Source organism: Rhinolophus ferrumequinum, chromosome 17 (genome assembly GCF_004115265.2).
Source record: "Rhinolophus ferrumequinum isolate MPI-CBG mRhiFer1 chromosome 17, mRhiFer1_v1.p, whole genome shotgun sequence".
Lineage (NCBI taxonomy): Eukaryota > Metazoa > Chordata > Mammalia > Chiroptera > Rhinolophidae > Rhinolophus > Rhinolophus ferrumequinum.
In genome coordinates, this window is record NC_046300.1 from 58,005,952 (window position 1) to 58,024,251 (window position 18,300).

Genomic DNA, 18,300 nt, shown 5'->3' on the forward strand with positions numbered 1-18,300 from the left:
GCGCTGTGTGTGCTCATTGTGTGTATGTGCATGCGTGTGTGTATGTGTGTGCGCTGGTGTGCGCACACATTGTGTGTATCTGTGCGTGCGTGTGTGTGCAGCTTTCCAATGGTACTCCGATACTATAGTTGTGTTGACTTAAACCGTCTCTTTTCTGTCCCCTGCTGGCAACAGTCCCCACTCTGAGTGGTGTTGCTGCTGCTTTATGTTTAGTGGTATGTGGTAGATTTTATCCAATTGTAATTTGTGTGTTTTGCGATTTCTCCTGTTTCCTTATTTACAAACTAAGTGAAGGGAGGGTTTGGTGAGCCCCTCATAATGTCTGTGTGCTTTTGACAGAACGAGAGTTTGACCCTGACATGCACTGTGGGGTCGTTGACCTCGACACCAAGAAGCCCTGCACCCGGTCTCTGACATGCAAGGTAGGTGGCGTCCTGGGCAGAGCTGCCTGTGCTCAGGGAAGCACAGTGGCTGCAGCAGACGGGCATGGCTCCCAGCACCTCAAACCCAGAGGGGTTTGCTCTGCGGATTGTTCCGAATTTTATAAATGAGGGAATAACTTGGTTTTAATGAAGAAAGCTTCAGGTTCAGAACATGTGAAGTCTGTTGTTATAAACTGCAATCTTAAGAGAGGTTTTGTTTCCATTGAGCAGTGTCATACTCGGGAATAGTGTTCTTTCCTCACTAACCTGTTATTTTCAAATACTTTCAACATTTCTTCAGAGCAATTTAATATGAGAAGCTACCCTTTACTGTGGTTTAAATTATACTAGAACAAGTCCATAAATTTACTTTGCATATACATGAATGTTCTTTAAATGTTTTTGTAATCTGTGGTCCTTCCATTTTAAAGAGCCACTTTAAAACATTTGTGACTTTTAGGTAGCCTTCTTTTTGTTTCAAATACTAGATAATGTACAGCCTAATTTACACGTAAGCTAAGAAAACGTAATGGTCCTCCTTTCTGTCCTGAGGTTTTCCTTGGAAATGCCGGTTTGCTAATACGCCGTGGTATATTTGCTGTAAAATAAGGGTTGTCACTGTAGGAGGGCTTTAGGCTGTCACTGGACCTGCTACGTAAGTGAGCATTTATGTTTATTTGTGGTTCTGTAGAGAGGAACAGTGTCCCTTCAGAAAGATCAAGAAGTATTAAGAATCACTGCTTTGAAGTATGTAATTTAAAAACCCTTGTTTGAAGGACAGGTTAAAAATTATAAAAATTAGTCTCATCTTCTGAAAGTTAATAAAATTGTTCAGAGTATTATTTTAAATTTTAGCAAAGATTGTATTTGAATAAAGGACTTTAGGCCACACTCCACCCCGTAAAACAGTGGAGGAATGTTATAATCTTCAGGAATGGAAAACGTTATTTCTAAGTGGTCCTTATTTTAATTTTAATTTTTTATTTAATTTTAGTATGTAGATTTTATCTTACAACAATGGTTCTGATCTTTTGGGGGAAGGGGTTGGTCATGAGCACCTTTAAATATCTAATTTTTAAAAAATCACAGATCCTCTTTCCTGAGGAAAAAATATATACTCACATATGTATTCTGAATTTTGCATTCTATTTCAAGAGTTGATGGACCAGCCCAGCCCTGAATCTCTAGGTTAAAAACTCCTATCAGAACAAATTATTTCTGTTTTCTGTCATGATAATGGAACACACATAGAGATGTATTCCTGTTCTTTGAAGACGGCCATCCGAGCTCTGTAGGATTATGTCCGTGTTAGCTGTCCCTTAGAGTTTGTGAAAATGTGCCTTGGTCCATCATCATCTCGACAGATTTCTCAGTAGTCCCGTACCTGTGGTCAATGAAGGATGCTTTCTTTATCCAACATGCTCTTTTTCAATCATCTTTGTGGCATTCTGGTGAACCAAAAGCTTTCTCAGCTCAGAATCTGTGAGGAGTTTGACCACCTTCCTTTCTGGATCGTGTGTGCTTTCCATGTGTTCTGCTGAGAGTGTCATTATTGTCTGTGGCACGGTGCTAATCCTGTCATCGCGTTAATTGGTATCTCAGCCCTGGCATGTCATGAGTTCAGCAGAGAACTGGCAGAAAATGCAGCGTGTTGGCAGGCCTGCCCCTTCACTGAATGCCCAGCCTCTCTTCCTGTGCTCTTTGTCAGTGTTTCTCCCTTTCCCTTTCTCCTCCGTGGCCTGAGTCTGGCCAGACACGCGCGGGTACCCCTGCTGCACATGCTCCGGTGCTGCCCAGGCCCCGCCACCTACCACTTAGCACCTCGTCCGTGCGCTTCACTGGCGGCCTCTCCTGCTTCTCACTCCTGTTGCTCGTGCCCTCCTGTCTGACGGCCCCGTACTGTCCCCTCCTGGCGTCCTCATCTGTCCAGTGTCCTGTTTAATGTCCTCTTTGCCTTTCGTGCACATCAGTTTTGAGTCTGGTGGCTTTTTCCATTCAGTCGTTGTAGAAATTTACTACATATATCTGGGACCCTGGCCTCGTTCATGGTTCCAGAGGTTACCAGGCTTTAACGAAATCAAGGCATGTTCCTGCCCTCATAGGGCTTACGGTCTAATGAGAGAGGTAGAGCTTGATCTGGTAATCACTCAAATAAGTGTCAAGTTCACCACCGATGTGTAAAACATGGGGGGGGCTATGTTATAACAGGCTTCATTCCGTAGGGAGATGGGACCACAGAAGCCTCCTTTGCTGTAGGAACATGAGGCTGAAATCCTATGATTTATCTGGGCAAAGAGGGGTGGGAGAGACCGAGGAAGCAACATGTCTGATAGCTCTGTGCTGGGCAGAACAAACACCTTAGGGTCAGAACGACAGCCAGGAGGCTGAGACACTTGGCACCAAAAGAGTGGGGAGCAGGGAGCAGGAAGCGTGGGTGTTCGAGTGTGCGGGGCCGGAAGCCTCGTTACAGAGCCGGCCTTTATCCTGCGAGCCTGAGGCAGCTCCCAGAGAGTTCTGATGCGGGTGGGAGCGTCACATTTGTGTTTGGAAGGTTCAGCGCTCAGTGGAAAACCTGTTTACTCTTCAAATGAAGAGGGTAAACATCAATCTTGCCGGCCTATTTGGGTCGCCTGGCTTTGCTGTGCTAAGCACCAGGGGCCATTTGGCGATGAGGAGAGGCTTTTCTGTCTGCAGACAGGCAGGTGTACCAGTGCTGTTACATATTCAGTTGTTCATTTGACACGTGTTGGAGGCCACTGTTGTTATGAGGTGCTCATTGTTTGAAGCATTTACTGAGGGCCAGGTGCTGTGTGCGTGCTGGTCCAGCACTGAAAAAAACAGCTCCTTGTCTTCGTTTACGTTACTTTCTTGTGGACATATCACATATTAGAGAAAATTAAGGAAAAAATTGAAAAGCAGCTAAACACATTTATCTTTCTGTGTCACATTAGATTTGGGGCAGTGGGTCTCAGAAGGAAGCAGGTTATGTTACTGAATTTCAAAAGGACATTAGAACCTAATTCCCCTTAAACCTCTTCAATGGTAGCAAGCATGTAGATCTGTAGAGCAGGACATCTGTGTGATGTGGAGAGCTGTGAACGTACATAAAGTATCATTTGCAATATTTTGTGGCATAAAAGAGATAAGAAAATATGTGGAGGAATTCACTTACATTTAAAGGGATTCACTCTGCTGAGTATCTCCTCTCAGCCGGAGAGACTTGCCTGGGCCTTAGTAGGCCCTGTCCTCAGCTTACTTGGAGTCACTTTCTCTCCTTCAACGGCATTTTCATTGGAATAGAGAAACACTTGTGTTTAGTTTTTACTCTCTGGCAGTTACTAAAAGAAAACTTTTTGATACATGTTTTGTGAATAATTGTTTCTTCCCTTTAACATTCAAAATTTTCAGTGGCCCAAGAGGGATTTTTCTAATGGATTTGGTAGGAGCCCCCAGTAAACAAATTGTTATTGTTGCACAAAACAGGAAGACCTGTCACTTGCTTGTTTCTACCATTTGCCACTTGATTACCATATTTTGCCGTGTATAATGCGCACCCACGTTTTTGGCCCAAACTTTCAGGGGAAAAAATCTTTCGTTTTAATTTTTTAATTCAAACTTTTGTTTGTTTACATTTAGGTACTTGGTTTTTTTTGTATTATAAATGAATTTTAGCATTTATTTTTTAACATAAAGGTACAAGAAATTTTATGTAACAAATAATTACAAAACACAAGAACAGATACAAGGTACAAGAAATTTTATGTACCAGTAACAAATTTACAATATTTACACATCATAGAAGGCCAAGAACTCTTCGTTGTTGCAAGTTCGTCCTAAGTTCAATAAAACCAATTATCGTATTCCACAGTATTATTTGGCATACAGGTATAGTTATTGATTTCTCGAGTTACACTTTTAACTCATAAACATAAATAAAAGAATTTAAAACATTTATATAGATACGGAATGAGCACTACCCATGTATAATGCACATCCTGATTTTTTCCTCACAAATTTGGGCAAAGAAAGTGCATTATACCCGGCAAAATACGGTGCATACTGGACAGCACAGCTAACATTTCTTTTTTGTGGTGACGGTACCATCACCAAACCCTCACACATTTGGAGCTGTTTCTGTTCTAGCTAAAGGGAAAAGGTCATACTCATGATTTTTAGTTTATCAAATGCTGAGCAGCCTTTGATAAAGGCCCAGGTTGCTTTTTTACTGGGAATGGTGTTTTCTGACATATGACAGAGAAAGAATTATTACTGAGATACTTTGGTTTCTGTACTTTTTGGTCTACAGACACATTCCTTAACCCAACGGAGGGCTGTCCAGGGTAGAAGAAAACTATTTGATGTGTTGTTAGCCGAGCACAAAAACAAAACCAGGGAAAAGGAATCAATTCGCCATCTGGACTCTCAGCAACCAGCGCAGCCTCTCAGGGACCCGCATCCCGCCCCTCCCAGAACTTCACAGGAGCCACACCAAAACTCTCACGGAGTGATTCCTTCCGAATCAAAGCCTTTTGTAGCTAGTAAACCTAAACCTCACACCCCCAGTCTTCCAAGGTAAGCCATGCTTTCCCACTCTTCTCCCTCTTTCAGAGAACAGACTTGGAGACACTGGGACACACCAGTGCAGTCACGATGCCGAGGAGTGTACATCAGGCTCACTAAGAGACAATGTTCTTTTAATTGGATTTTACTTCAAGGGAAGAAAAGTTGTTGAGTTCATCCTTGGGCTCTTCTTAGCCCAATGCAAGCAGTAGAATAAAGCTAGAATTACCTGCTCCACCCTGCTCAACACTGTATGTCTCTTAAGCCCACTGAGCAGGGCTGACACGTGGGTCCTACCTGCAGGTTAGTAGCTGGGACATTTCACATGGCTTTAGCAGCAATTTTCCATTCATTTGTCTTGCTTCTTGCAAAATGCAGCAGTGGGTGGGAATCTGTGCTGGGGACAGTCAGCCTAAGTTTCTCAGCATTCATTTATCAGCATATTTTTTCATTCATTCATTTGGGACTTCGGCCTAAGCATGTATCAGGCTTTTTAGCCATGTAGTAAGCAGTGGAGCAGAGTGTTTTACCAAGAACTTACACACATTCCTCAGAGACAGTTTTGGTGGACAGAATACATGTATGTCGGTGCTTATATAGTTCACCAAATTGAAGTAAAGGATTTTGTACCCAGTTCCCAGAGGGAAGGAAAAGAGAAAGGCATGTTGATGAGGGCCACCAGTGTTGGACATCAGTGACCAGGGCTTCTGCTTAGGAGCGTCCAGCCCTCGCTGCCATTGCCTGACCTTTCACCCTCACACTCACATGTCTGAGCCTTGAAAGTACCACGTGAGGGGTGGAAGTGCCTCCCTCGTGGAAACCCAGGTGTTAGCTTGAGCTCATCGCAAAACGAGCCCCTCTGCTTCCTGAGCATCACGGCGGAAGAGCCGTCAGAGGAGGCTCCCCAGAGAGTAGCTGGGCCCGGCCGTGATTCCTCAGCAGGTCCTTTCTTTGGCCATATTCTCACTGAAATTCTCCCATCTATAAAAAACGAAGCTTAATTCTAGAATCCCTAGGACTTTGTACTACGTGCAGGAAAAATACATTTGTGTTCTTGAGCATGAGGCTCTAGGCTCGCTTGTCCACATAAAGTAGTAAAGGGCCAGTAGTATTTTGTCACCACCTGCCCTCCGAGGTTGCTTTAGAGCACTTGACACTTACCTCATTTATTGCCTTAGTAACCCGAATCCAGGTGAAATTTGAAGGGGAATCAAAGAAAGTATTCTCTTAAATTCCATACATGTTTTCCCCTCTTTGGGGAGACGAGGAGGAGGACTTGCCACCCCAGTGGCTGTAGGAAGGAGAATTAGATCTAAGTAACCTCGGGCCGTTCGTGGCAGACAGCTCCATTGGACATCAAGGGAGCCAGGGGGAAGGAGCCTTCACTCCCAGGCCAGTGCATCGGGTTTTCCCAGTGCTGGCGGTGGACCCCAGGTGCTTTGGGGTCCGTGGTTGTATCTGAGTTAAGGCGGCTGGTTACCAGACATGTGATCTGATCAGTGCTGCACTTTCTGCTCACCAAGGCCTCCAGGCTGTCCTGCTCAGCAAGGTGGGAGTGCCCCCATTGACCCTTCTCCAGTCCATGAATCTCCACACCCTCCCCTGCCTGCCACTGAGCCAGCTTCTCGGTTATCCAGTGAGGAGGGAGAAGGCGACGACAAAGAAGAGTCTGTAGAAAAACTGGACTGTCACTGTTCAGGTCGTCATCCGCAGCCGGCGTCTGTAAGTGCCCACCCCCCGCTCACCTTCCCCAGGCAGCAGGGACGAGACACGAGCGGGGTGCGCCAGGGGCCTTGGCATGCCCTCCTCGAGGGACGCGGGCGAGGCGTGAGAGCAGCGCAGCTCAGAACAGGGTACCCCAGTGGCAGCACGCAGTGTGTCCGGGGACTTCTGATGCGATTCCTTTCTCTTCTGTGAACCTCAGGGCCAATCATTGTCACTGTCGTGCTTCACAGCCTGTGGTGCTCAGAGTACGCTCTGTCTGCCATGGTTACTGCACTCCTGAAGGAGAGAGAGCCTTGTCGGGTGTGCTCCCGGCAGAGTTAGTAAGGCTGTGCTTGTGCTCTCTCTTGCAGTTTTGCACATTCGGGAGCCGGCAGATTGGAAGAGGCTATTACGTGTTTGACTCCAGGTGGAACCGGCTTCGCTGCGCCCTCAGCCTCATGGTGGAGAAGCATCTGAACTCTCAGCTGTGGAAGTGAGTGCTTCTCACCCCTCCGGGACAGGAGGGGTGGCTTCCCTCGGTGCTGCGTCCTCTTTGTTTCTTACGGGAGTAATTTAATGAAGCTGCGCTTATCTAAAATGAAAACGTACCCTTTGGCCCTGACAAGAAGGCCCTCCATCATTCATTCATTCAATCACTCTTTCAGCGAATATGTCTTGTTCTGGGTGTTGGGGTTCCAGGCACAGGGTCCCCCACAAGTATGGAGCTCACATTCTAGTTGGTGGAAAACCACGAAAACCAATAAACAGAAAATAGAGATTATAGCTTGTCATAAGAGATAATCACTAACTGAGAGCTTACTGTATGCCGGGCAGCATATTAAGTATCTTTAATTTTCACAATTCCCCTTGTCAGGTGACCTTGATTATCCCTATTTTGCACATAGTGAAACTGAGAAACACGGCCACATAGCAAGGTAGTGGTAAGGCCAAGATTTGGACCCAGAGGCGGTTTGGTTCCAAATAGAGAGCTGAGATGGACAAAAGCGCAGACCAGAGGAATTCAGGGCAAGTGTTTCTGACGAGGAGCCCCTTGAACTGAGATGGATGCTGAGAGAGAGCAGCCGTGGGGATGGTGGGGAGCAGTGAGTTCCAGGCAGAAAGAACCGTGTGAAACTCTGAGTCAGAAAGGAATGTGGTTTGAGACAGAGCGAGAAAGCAAACATGGTACAGGATGAGATCCTAGAGGCCAGCAGGGGCCACATGACTGAAATGGATTCTGAATGCAGTGGGGGCTGTGGACAGTTTCAGGTAGAGGAGCCGTGTGCTCTGACAGACGTTTTAGGGTAAGATGACCATCTTGAGTAACGTTTTGCTAGTGTTTCCAAAATGGGATTTTAAGTGGAAGAAGAGTTCGATCCATGGTCAGAAAGGTTTAGCTCAGTCATTCCCGAAGTCTGTATATTTTCTTGCTGCAGGACTTCTCAGATCCTTTAATGGGAACTATCCATTGTAACTCTCAAAGCAAAGGATGTCATGTATAATGTGGAACGTCTCCCAAGCTCCCAGGTCCAAACCTGGGAGCCTCTTTTAGGGGAGCATCTTGGGAGCCAGCATTTGGTGGTACCTACTTTGGGAAACCTTGTGCTTTGCTAAAGGGGGCTGTCCAGTGGTCCGCAGGCCATCCCAAGTCCTGCATTTGGGCATCATATACTAGTGCCTCCCTGAAGGGACTCTGCCAGGATATCCATTTGTCTCCCTGCCATGGTTTCCTAGTAAAGTCAGAGGTAGTTGCTGAGATGCCTCAGAGAGCCCATAATCCATGATCGTCTGTAGGACTTGTCTTTGTTCACTTAGAAACCCAGAGCTAGAGCAGTGTTACTCTGCTTTTCTAGTCCACATTTCTTCCTGGTTCTTACTCGGTAAGAGGCTCTTCTTCCTTCTTCATGAAGGAACATTGTCCCTGCCCAGAGACAGACTCAGGGCATTGCTTTGTAGGGATTGGGGGGGTCAGGGGGGGTCTTTCCATATCAGAGAACCCCAAGTTACATGAAATCTCAGCTTCTTCATACTAGCTAGTGGGACGTGGAGCGCTTGTTGAGCTTATTACTAAACTGTGGGTTCAGTACTCCTAAGAGTTCAGAAGGGTCCTCAGAATGTGTTGCCCTCTCTATACTGATTAGTGGTTTGTGGCCAGCAGTTTGGGTGAAGGCGGTTTCAGTTCCAAGTGGCTTGTGTGGAGAGGTTTTCCTCTTTGAGAACTTTTGCAGAAGCAGGATCAGGAAGGCGAGTCCACTGTGTCGTCTCGCTGCCTGCCTTGTCTCTGTCCTGTCAGGCTGACTGCCTTATCAGTCACTAATTCCCGGTGAGAAGGAATCTTTTCCTTTTCCTTAACATGACCTTCCGTTTTAAAAGTCAAAGCAGATTCAGACCTGTTGCTCAGTGATGAGCCAGCACACAGCCCTGAGGCAGACAGCAGGTTGGCAAGAGGAGCCAGGCCAGGTGCTTGAAGAGTTGCTCTCTGACTCAGGCAGCCGCCAGGACTTTCAGGGAGTCTGTCAGCGCTTCTCAGCCAGAGAACTGTTCTCAGGTGGCGTCTCTGAGGCACTCAAGGAAACTCTTAGAGCGGTCCAGGTCCCATCCTGCTGGCTCAGCCCAAAGTTCTGCCTTCCAGGAAGAGTCCTGTTCTCAGCCCCTCACCCTTTAGTTGCTTATGTGGTTAATTGGGGAGTAAGAGGAGGTGGGATTTGAGTGTGACAATGAAATAAGTCGCTTCAGTGAGTGGAGTCTCTGGACAGTGAAATTAGACCAGCGCTTCCTCGGGAACGTGACCATGACCCAAAAGGTCATTTCCAAGTTCCTGTGATTTATGTAAAGTGATCACCTGCCATGGATTCGGGACGACTATTCCATATCCCCTGAGGAGGGGCTGGGATTGTTATCAAGGAATTTTTTGGGGTTTTTTTTTTAAATTTAATTTTTTAGATTGGTAATAAGTTCACTTGGGTAAAAAAAGAAAAATGAATATGAAGCGGTATATAGGGAAAATTTTAGTCGCCCGTCCCCCGCTACCCAGACAGAAGCATTTTTATTAGTTGCTTGTATTATCTTTACAGAGTTCATTTATGCAAACACAGGTCAATATGACTACATATTCTTTCTTTGTCTCTTCTCTATACAAAAGGTAATGAATGACTTAAAAGAACTTTCTAAAGAGAAACCAATAATATGGTCCCGAGAGAGCCACACCCCGCCCCGCTGGATGCTTTTTTCTATTCCCGGGACTTGGTTCTTTAGGCTCTGTCTTCCTAAGCCACCTGGTGGCCATGAGAAGCCACTGCACCTCGTGAGCAGAAGGCTTCTCCAAGGAGCCAGTGCCCCAGGACTGGCCTGGGGGTCTTGTTGAGATTTGAGTCTGATGAAGCAGGTCTGGAGTGGGGCCTGAGGACTCTGCACTTCTCATAAGGCTCTCAGGTGATGTCTGTGGTTGTCCTCCAGGAGCACAGGGGCAGGTGGGGGCCAGCATCTCAATCTTGGGTTCACGTTGGAATCTCCTGGAGAGATTTAGAAATTACTAACGCCCCCCCGTCTCCGGATTCTGGTGCAGTCAGTCTGGGTGCAACCTAAGCTCCAGAGGTGACTGTGATGTGCAGCCAGACTGGAGAAGCACCGACTCGGGCCCAGAGCCACACTCTTGAATGGGGGTTTCAAGCTGCTGCAAACACTTGTAATTAAGTTCTTTTATTAGTAACTATAGTTCTTCTTAAAAAGTATCTGGAAAGCACTTTGGCAGCAGTGGGGCCAACTCTTGTCACTTGAAAGCTGAGGCGCTGGAGCCCCAGCTGGCGTGGTGACTGGATCAGCCAGAGCTGCCCCTGAAGTCGGGCAGAGCAGTCCTGGTGCTTGCCTTCCAGTCAGGCCACTTGCTGTTTCGCCACCTCAGGGTTATTTCTGCCATAGGGGTTTTTCAAATTTTGGTGCTGTCACATTTTAAAATCAGAGCTAAAATAAAAGAGATGCCTCCCTGGTTTGACTTTCTGAATGGCTCCCCCACCCCCAAATAAATACCTTGCCCAGACATTTTTAACAGAATGCATTGTCTCTGCACTATAACTGGAAATCCCCTGAGATTTGGGGGCTTCATCATTCAGGCCACCAGTTAGGATGTAGCAGTTATTAATTAGCCGTGCCCTTGAAGTCGCTCATATCTGAGTGCTGTCTGTACCCCAGCCAGTGTGCTGGGCAGGGTGTCACAGTGGATAATGGGCTGCGGATTGCTCCGTCTGCAAAGAAGTTAGACAGCGAGCAGCACTCACACGTTAAAACCTCCCGAGTCCCCCAAAGTCCAGGGACAGGGCAGTGTGAGTCCGTGGGAATGAAGCAAGTCAGAATGGCCAGGACGTTTCCTAAGAAAGCGATGATGGACTGCAACTAAAGGATGAGCAGAAGTTGGGGTAAGAGTGTTGTAGGCAGAAGATATCCGGGGTGGCACGTCATTGGCTGGCCTCCGACCCTGAGGGAGCTCAGCACCTGGAACCACTGGGAGGCGGCAGTGAAGCTGCGGCCGTAGCATCTGACAAGGCCCGTGGGCCTCACTGACCGTTACCTGAGAGCCCCCGGGAGGCAGGAGGAGTTTGAGGGAAAAGTGACAGAATTGCCTCTGCCTTTCAGAGTGATCCCTCTGACAGGCTCAGGTGGAGGGGTGTCCACGGAGCATCCATGATGGCTGCGGTGAATATCGCTCACTGCCCTCTCCTTTTCCGCAGGAAAATCCCACCCGTGCCCAGTACCACGCCCCCCGGCTCCACACGTGTTCCTCACCGGACGAACTCTGTGCCGACATCGCAGTGTGGGGTCAGCTATCTGGCAGCAGCCTCCGTGTCTACACCCCCGGCCCTGCTCCCGTCCACCTGCATCTCCCCAAACAGCAAGTCAGCGCCAGCTCACGGCACCACGCTAAATGCACAGCCGGCCGCGTCCGGGGCGCTGGAGCCTGTGTGCAGCATGCAGTCCAGACAAGTGTCCTCTTCGTCCTCGTCCCCCTCCACGCCCTCTGGCCTTTCCTCGGTGCCCTCTTCCCCCATGTCCAGGAAACCTCAGAAGTTGAAATCCAGCAAGTCTTTACGGCCCAAGGAGTCTTCTGGCAACGGCACTAACTGTCACAGCACCAGTAGCAGTGCCAGCAGCGCCTCAGGAAAGAAGCGCAAAACCAGTTCTCCTTTGTTAGCTCCCTCCTCCTCCTCCTCCTGCTCTTCCTCCTCTTCTTCTCATTCCATGGAGTCTTTTAGGAAAAACTGTGTGGCTCCCTCTGGGCCTCCCTACCCCTCAGCGGTGACATCTTCCCATGGCCTCGGCCTCAACTGTGTGCTGACTAAAGCGAACTCGGTGAGTGTCCGGCACGAGCCGTCAGGGAGGGGCCCCCCCGGAGGGAGCCCTGCCGAGTCCATCAAGAGGATGAGTGTGATGGTCAACAGCGGCGACTCCACGCTTTCTCTGGGCCCCTTCATTCACCAGGCCAGCGAGCTGCCTGTCAACTCCCACGGCGGTTACTCACACTCACACACTCCTCTGGACAAACTCATAGGAAAGAAAAGAAAGTGCTCGCCCGGCTCGAGCAGCGTCGTCAACAGCAGCAGCAAACCCACAAAGGTTGCCAAATTGCCAGCCATGAACAACGTCCACGTGAAATACACAGGCACGAGCCCAGGGGCACAAGGACTGACGAACAGTTCCCTCCTCCATCAGGTAGGACGTGGGCTCTGAGCCCCGTGGGAGGCCCACTTCCTCTCCCTTGAGACCTTTCACCGGCATGGACATTGTGTAGTTGGGTTGGTTGGTTTGCGCATAAACAGATGTCCAGCTTTCCTATATCTTTTAAGAAAAGAAAGAGTTCATGGCGATATGAAGGTAAAACAGGCTCCTTTCTGCGAGAGTTTCTGAGGATTTGGAAGATGGTCCTGGGTAACGAAACCACGGAAGTGCACTTTAGCAGATAGGGCTGTGGGAACCGTCCTGCGTGACCACGAAACCCCTCTCCCTAGCCAACGAGTGTGGTCGTGGGGGACCGTGTGCGTCCTGTGGTGCAGTTCAGGAAGGAAGCAGGCCATTTCCTGCAGAGCTCTTCTCTCGTGTGTTCCTCTAAAGGAAGCTGGGCTCAAATCAAGCTGCTCTAGAGAGGGATGATGTAACTTGTAAGAAGAAAGAGCCTCTACTATTTTTCCATCAAAGAAGTTTAGATTTTCTGGTTAACTCTCTCCCTATGTTTTCTCCTCCCCGTTTCTAGGGAGGTATGCTACAGCATTAAGTATGGGCATAGCAGAAGACTAAAATCTCTGAAGTTAGTAGATGGAAAAGAAATCTGAATGTGGAAGCACTTGTAGAGAAGTGGCTCCCTGGCCGTCGGGCTCAGAGTTCACCGTGGCTTTCTTTTTTACACTGTATCTGTTTTCCCCACTCTCCCACCCGTTACTGTTTTCTCCTGATCTCTCCTGTAGCCATTCCTCCCAGCTTCCTTTGCTCTAACTTCCAGCTCGTCTCTCATCTTGTTATTTCATTCATCAGGATGTCTCCTCACCCTGCTTACGAACAGGAATTGCAGCAGCATCACCCCAGAGCCCTGATTTAAAATGTGAGGCTCGTTTTTGTTTGTTTTTTCCTTCCTCATCTTCAGAACCTAACTCAAAGGCCAACTTAGGACTTTTTCAGAAAATACAAGGAAGTTTCTTACTGTGATACAATTTCCTTCCAATATCTGTATGAATTTATTACTACCAGTGCCCAAGGTATGGGGAAAATCATTATCCATGAATTTAAATAGCAGCTGCTTAAATTCTGTTTGAACCTCAAATACATACGGGCTATTAGTGTGTTTGGCTCTTGGGGCAGGGGGTTCCTGGACAAGGGAAAAGGTGCTTTTACTTCTCTTTGTAGTTATTCGTTATATGTAGTTTATGATAAACATAGAAGTACAGTGCAGCCTCCACAAGGCACGGTCTGCGCGTCCTTTAAAACTCCCTCTGAGTGGTTTCCTGGTGCTGCGTGAACCCCGCAGCGGGGTTGTTCCATTGTGTTCAGATGCCACGTGTGTACTCAGAGTACACCCTGGCTTCATGGAGACATGGCTGCAGACCTCACTGCCCCAGGTAACAGCGAGGAGGGGAGGAGGCAGGGCAGGTGCTGCAGAGAGTACCAGGGCCCGTGGGAAACGGGAGAGGGGAGCCCTGTCTGCGTGGAGCCAGCTGCTCCCAGAAACTGCAGACCTGGACTTGCCTGAGAAACTTGGCCACTTTTAAAGCTGTCACTTTTGTTGTGTTTTGGTGTTTTAATCTAATGTAGCCCACGCAGGCTAAGTTTGGCTCATGAGCCACCAGTCTGCCTCCTCTAATTTCCACTGTGGGTGGGGTGGCGGAGAGGGAGGGACTGTGTCCTGCTAGGACGGGCTGCCTACGTTTGTGTTCTGGTCCTTAAAAATTAGTTTCAGCCTAAGTGTGTATCTGAGAGTGATTTCCGCTGTGCAGTGGAGTACTTTTTATCATGCTGCATGACTCCCAGGGAGCTCAGAGGATCGGTGAACCCCCCAGAAAGGACTGTTTTTCTGTCGGTGCTCATTTACTACAGGAGGGAACCTGGAGGTTTCATGTGCATCTGAAAGGGGCCCGTGACTCCAGGATGCTTTAGGAGAGAATAGTGCTCTTAGAAAAGTAGGGACCTCGACTCTCCCTTCCTCCTTGAGCTGACTTTAAAGTAGAGGGAACTGAGTTGGATGCAGCTCCCTAAACGAGCGGGTGCAGTGGGACGTGCTGGGAAGCCCAGCAGCTGGGGCTGGGTCACTCCCCCACTCCTGCCCCAGTCTGTTCATAGCCAGCGTTCCCCGCCCCCCAGCATGGGCCTGCTTTGGATGTGAATTTTCACATCTGCGTGTGCCAGCCCATTTGTCCTTCTTCAGTTTTCAATTGACAACCTGGAATACCTTCAAGGAAAAACAAATCAGTAAATAAAGGCAAAGGCAAACATGTGAGCCTTTTCTCTAAGCCGGAAACCCAGCCTGCATCTCTGCAGACAGTTTTCTGGAAGTTCGGTCTTAGCATGATGGGGCAGTGAAGGCTTTTGACAGCTAAGGCCCCATTCTGTAGGTGACAGCTCCTGGCCGCCCCCAGTCCCTGAAGCCTTGTGGGGCGTGAGGCCTTGGACGTATTCTTGTTTAGCACTGTCAGTGCAGTGTGCAGTGTGCACTTACTTACCTTTTCATTGTTTCCCACCCTCTCTTGTTTTGAAAGCCAAAGGCTCGTCCCTGACAGCTGAAAATAGCATGGGGAGGAATACTCTGGACACTTTTGACGACAAGTTACACCTCCACTCAGCACTCTGGACTCCAAGATGCCTTTGAGTCTGTTTCCCCAACCTCCTGTGGGCCTCAAGGGTAGGAAGCTGCCAGCCGGGCTGTTGTTTTAACGAGGATTTCCCTGAAGCTGCGTCTGTAGCAGTGAGTACTTTAAAGGACACTGGGTCAAGTTCAGCCGCTGAATTGCTTCTGTCAGTGTTAAAGTGGTCTGGACTGCTTGCTACCGATCTGTGACAAGTTTTCGTTTTGTTTTTTTAACTTGCAGTATATCACAGAGCCACTCTTGGAGGAGATTGGCTGGGCGAAAGAATGTTTGACAGGAACCTTACTGTAGACTTTCCTCCCTCCCGCCTCTCCCCGCCCCAGTCCTTTTTTTACACTGTCTTCTGCAGGTCACTCTCCAGCAGGGAGGGCACCTTCACTGGAGACCCCTCCAGAGGAGAGACAGAGCTGTACCCCGAGCAACCCTCCAGAGACAGGGATCTGTCGTTAGGTTTTTTATAGCAACGTTCCAGGAACGAAATACGGACATTAGCTCAAGGCGTCATGGGAAAATAGCCTATATTGTGCCCAGCATTTGGCGAGTAATTTGGAATAAGAAGCTGTCAGAAGTTTCTAACTTACAAAGTGATGCCCAGAGAGCAGGTATATACCATTATAGAGGCTTCCTTTTCGTGGTACAAAAGCAATTCTGTGTGATTTTTTTTTTTTCAAAGAAAACGCAAACTAGTTTTAATAATGGAAAGCCAAATTTTGGTGGGATAGGGGGAGGCAGATAAAATCATTGTATGGGGAAAATTTTTCCCAAGATTTCCAAAGAGATGGAATGTTTTTATCCTTTTAGTCTCCATGTCACACAGTGTGGCAGGTTGGGTTGTTTGTCCTGCTCAGTCTCTTCAAAGAATTGCCTTTGTAAAGTGAAATTACCCGGATGCAGCAGAAACTCTTGCACAGTCATTAATATACTTAAATGTTTCCAAGACACCTCTGCATTCCCGTCAGTCTCCTCTTTGGATGCTGTCCTGGGACTAAGCATAAATTTCCACTTTGTGCGCTCCCCCTCCTGCCCTTACAGACGTTTATTTGGATGCCACAGGGAGCAGGCACTCGCCAGGGCATGGGGTGAGTGTGCACGCGCACCCGTGCAGGGGACGAGACGCGTGGTGGTGTTTCCCTGACACACCTCCTTTTCTTGGGATTGATGCCAGCCATCCTCCTGAGAGAGTCCTGGAGACCCTCCAGGATGTTTTTTCTAGTACCCCACCCCAAAACAAAGCTTAATATATTAAAACATCACCGCTTGAGAAGGTGCCATGGAATTTGGGGGAAAATTGGGGTTTTTAACACGTGGGTCCACCATCACAGCTCCTGAACCAAGAACCGGGCACGCATGCTTAGAAGAACTCCCAAAGTTGCTGAACAAAACACAGGGTAAATTTCCCAGGCCTCTGATCCCTTCCCTGGGCAGGCCTGGGCAGAACCAGTCAGTGCATCCTTTCTTCCCTACAATTCTTGGTTCAGTTTCAGGGAATTTCAAGTCAACAACAGGTAGAATGAGTAAATACTTGGTTACCAGCCTAATAATGTGAATTGCTACAGAATTATTATGTAAGAAAACAAAAACTTTATGCAGATACTTTAGCTATAAATTGATGTAAAACTATTGATTTTTTTTTTAAAGCAAGGGGAGAATAGTATCTTGTTCACTTATTATGCAATCAATCAGTAAATGTTTTTAAAATGATACTATAGGAGAGCTTAGTGAGGACAGAGCATGGATGGGCCAGTTTGGTGCAGTTAGAATTCTGTCAGTTGGATTGTTCCATCCCAGTGGAGGGAGGGAAACAAGATAAGAGGGAATCAGAACGTACTTAGTTGATTCCTTGGTGACAAGTGCAATGGGGTATGGGTAGAACTTATTTTCAGAGCCAAGGGGACTTGATGGTTATAAATAAAGTTGCTTTTAGCAATGGAATTTGTAGACAGATCATGTTCCAAAAGATGTGAATAGGACCCACAATAGCAAGTTGATTCAGAATAATGTAGATACATCTAGATCAGCGAGTGTTGGTCATTTGATTTCTTAGACTGAGGTTTTAAGTGAATTTCATTATGTCTCCCGGTAGTACAGAGAGCATCGGGATTAGGAAATTAGCCATTTTGGATTCTGCCTGCCACAAACAGACATATTCTAAACAGTGCTATTAAATTTTAGACTGTTGTTCAAATATTTTATTTTCTCCTACAACTACTTTTTATTATGATGAACAATTAAGACCATTTAAAACATGGGAATACAAGTATTTTTGAATTAAATTAACTTGCAAAAACCAAATTTGCAGTGGTTGGGTTGTTTCTAGACACTTTGGTATCAATTTAAAACCAAGATAATTTTTATATTCTTTCCAGTAGAATTTCATGACAACTCCTGCAGTTTTCTTAACCTAAAAAAAAAAAGTGCTGCAATGATGAACAAAGAATTATACAAAACCTACTTTTGTACCTTTATTTTGGAATTTCTTGTTCTATTATAAATATGGAAGTATCCCTATTTCAGAAGACATATTTTGTTAAAAATGAATTGTACATATTTAAATATGTATTTTTGCACAGGTCTTTTTTTCTGATATCCTGTTTTGGTACAATTGAGATCATCTAGTATTTATTTATTAATTAATAAAAGTAAATACCTTTTTATAATTTGAAGTGGTTCACTGCCAAGCCAATAGTCCTAGAACCTGCCTCCTTTGCGGTTAAAGGGTGCCTCTGTTCTGTGAAAGTCCTGTTGTCCCTCTGATGTCTTGGGAGTGGGTCCCTACAGATGAAGTGGGCATTGATTCTCCCTGGTTGCCTGGTTTCCCGATAGACTACATGGAACTAAGTGACACACTGCTTTTCTTTTGTTGTTCTGTGTGAAAGTGTGTGTGCTCGCGCGCCTGTGTGTTTGTATGTGTACATTCTGAGCACGTGTGTGTTAGTATGCGATGTGGTTTAAAACTAATGGAAAAAAACTGAAAGTGCCTGAACCTAGTTTTAAGCTTAGACAGACTCTCTTTAAAAAGACTTGAATGTTCAGTTGAATTTTTGGAGTTTGCTTTTTCCACCTAAATACCGTTTCTAAAATTTTAGGGAAGGAGTTGACAGCCACCATTGCTGGTGATTTTATAAGGTATTTTAAAATTAAGACTTTGTGGGTCACAGTAAATTAACTGGTGATAGATTGCCCAGTGGCACCAAGGGGTTACAAATCTTTTTGTCAGCCAGCAGCTTGTGTGATGTATCTGTTTTGTTACTCACTCATGAAATAACAGAGTT

At 46.8% G+C, this 18,300-nt stretch overlaps 1 protein-coding gene across 6 annotated transcripts in view; it reads left to right on the plus strand.

Moving 5' to 3' along the window:
- Positions 1–17,442, plus strand: part of ATXN7 (ataxin 7) — a 122,682-nt gene extending 105,240 nt beyond the window's left edge. For 4 of the 6 annotated variants that reach the window (XM_033132242.1, XM_033132241.1, XM_033132244.1 and 1 more), the window contains 7 exons: positions 340–422; positions 4,729–4,994; positions 6,506–6,704; positions 7,058–7,179; positions 11,411–12,389; positions 13,206–13,272; positions 14,921–17,442. In XM_033132242.1, the coding sequence (XP_032988133.1) occupies positions 340–422; positions 4,729–4,994; positions 6,506–6,704; positions 7,058–7,179; positions 11,411–12,389; positions 13,206–13,272; positions 14,921–15,030 (1,826 nt within the window). In that variant the 3' untranslated portion in view covers positions 15,031–17,442. The remainder of the gene's footprint in view (positions 1–339; positions 423–4,728; positions 4,995–6,505; positions 6,705–7,057; positions 7,180–11,410; positions 12,390–13,205; positions 13,273–14,920) is intronic. The other 2 variants (XM_033132243.1, XM_033132246.1) reach the window with 1 other exon arrangement.
- Positions 17,443–18,300: the final 858 nt, after the last annotated feature.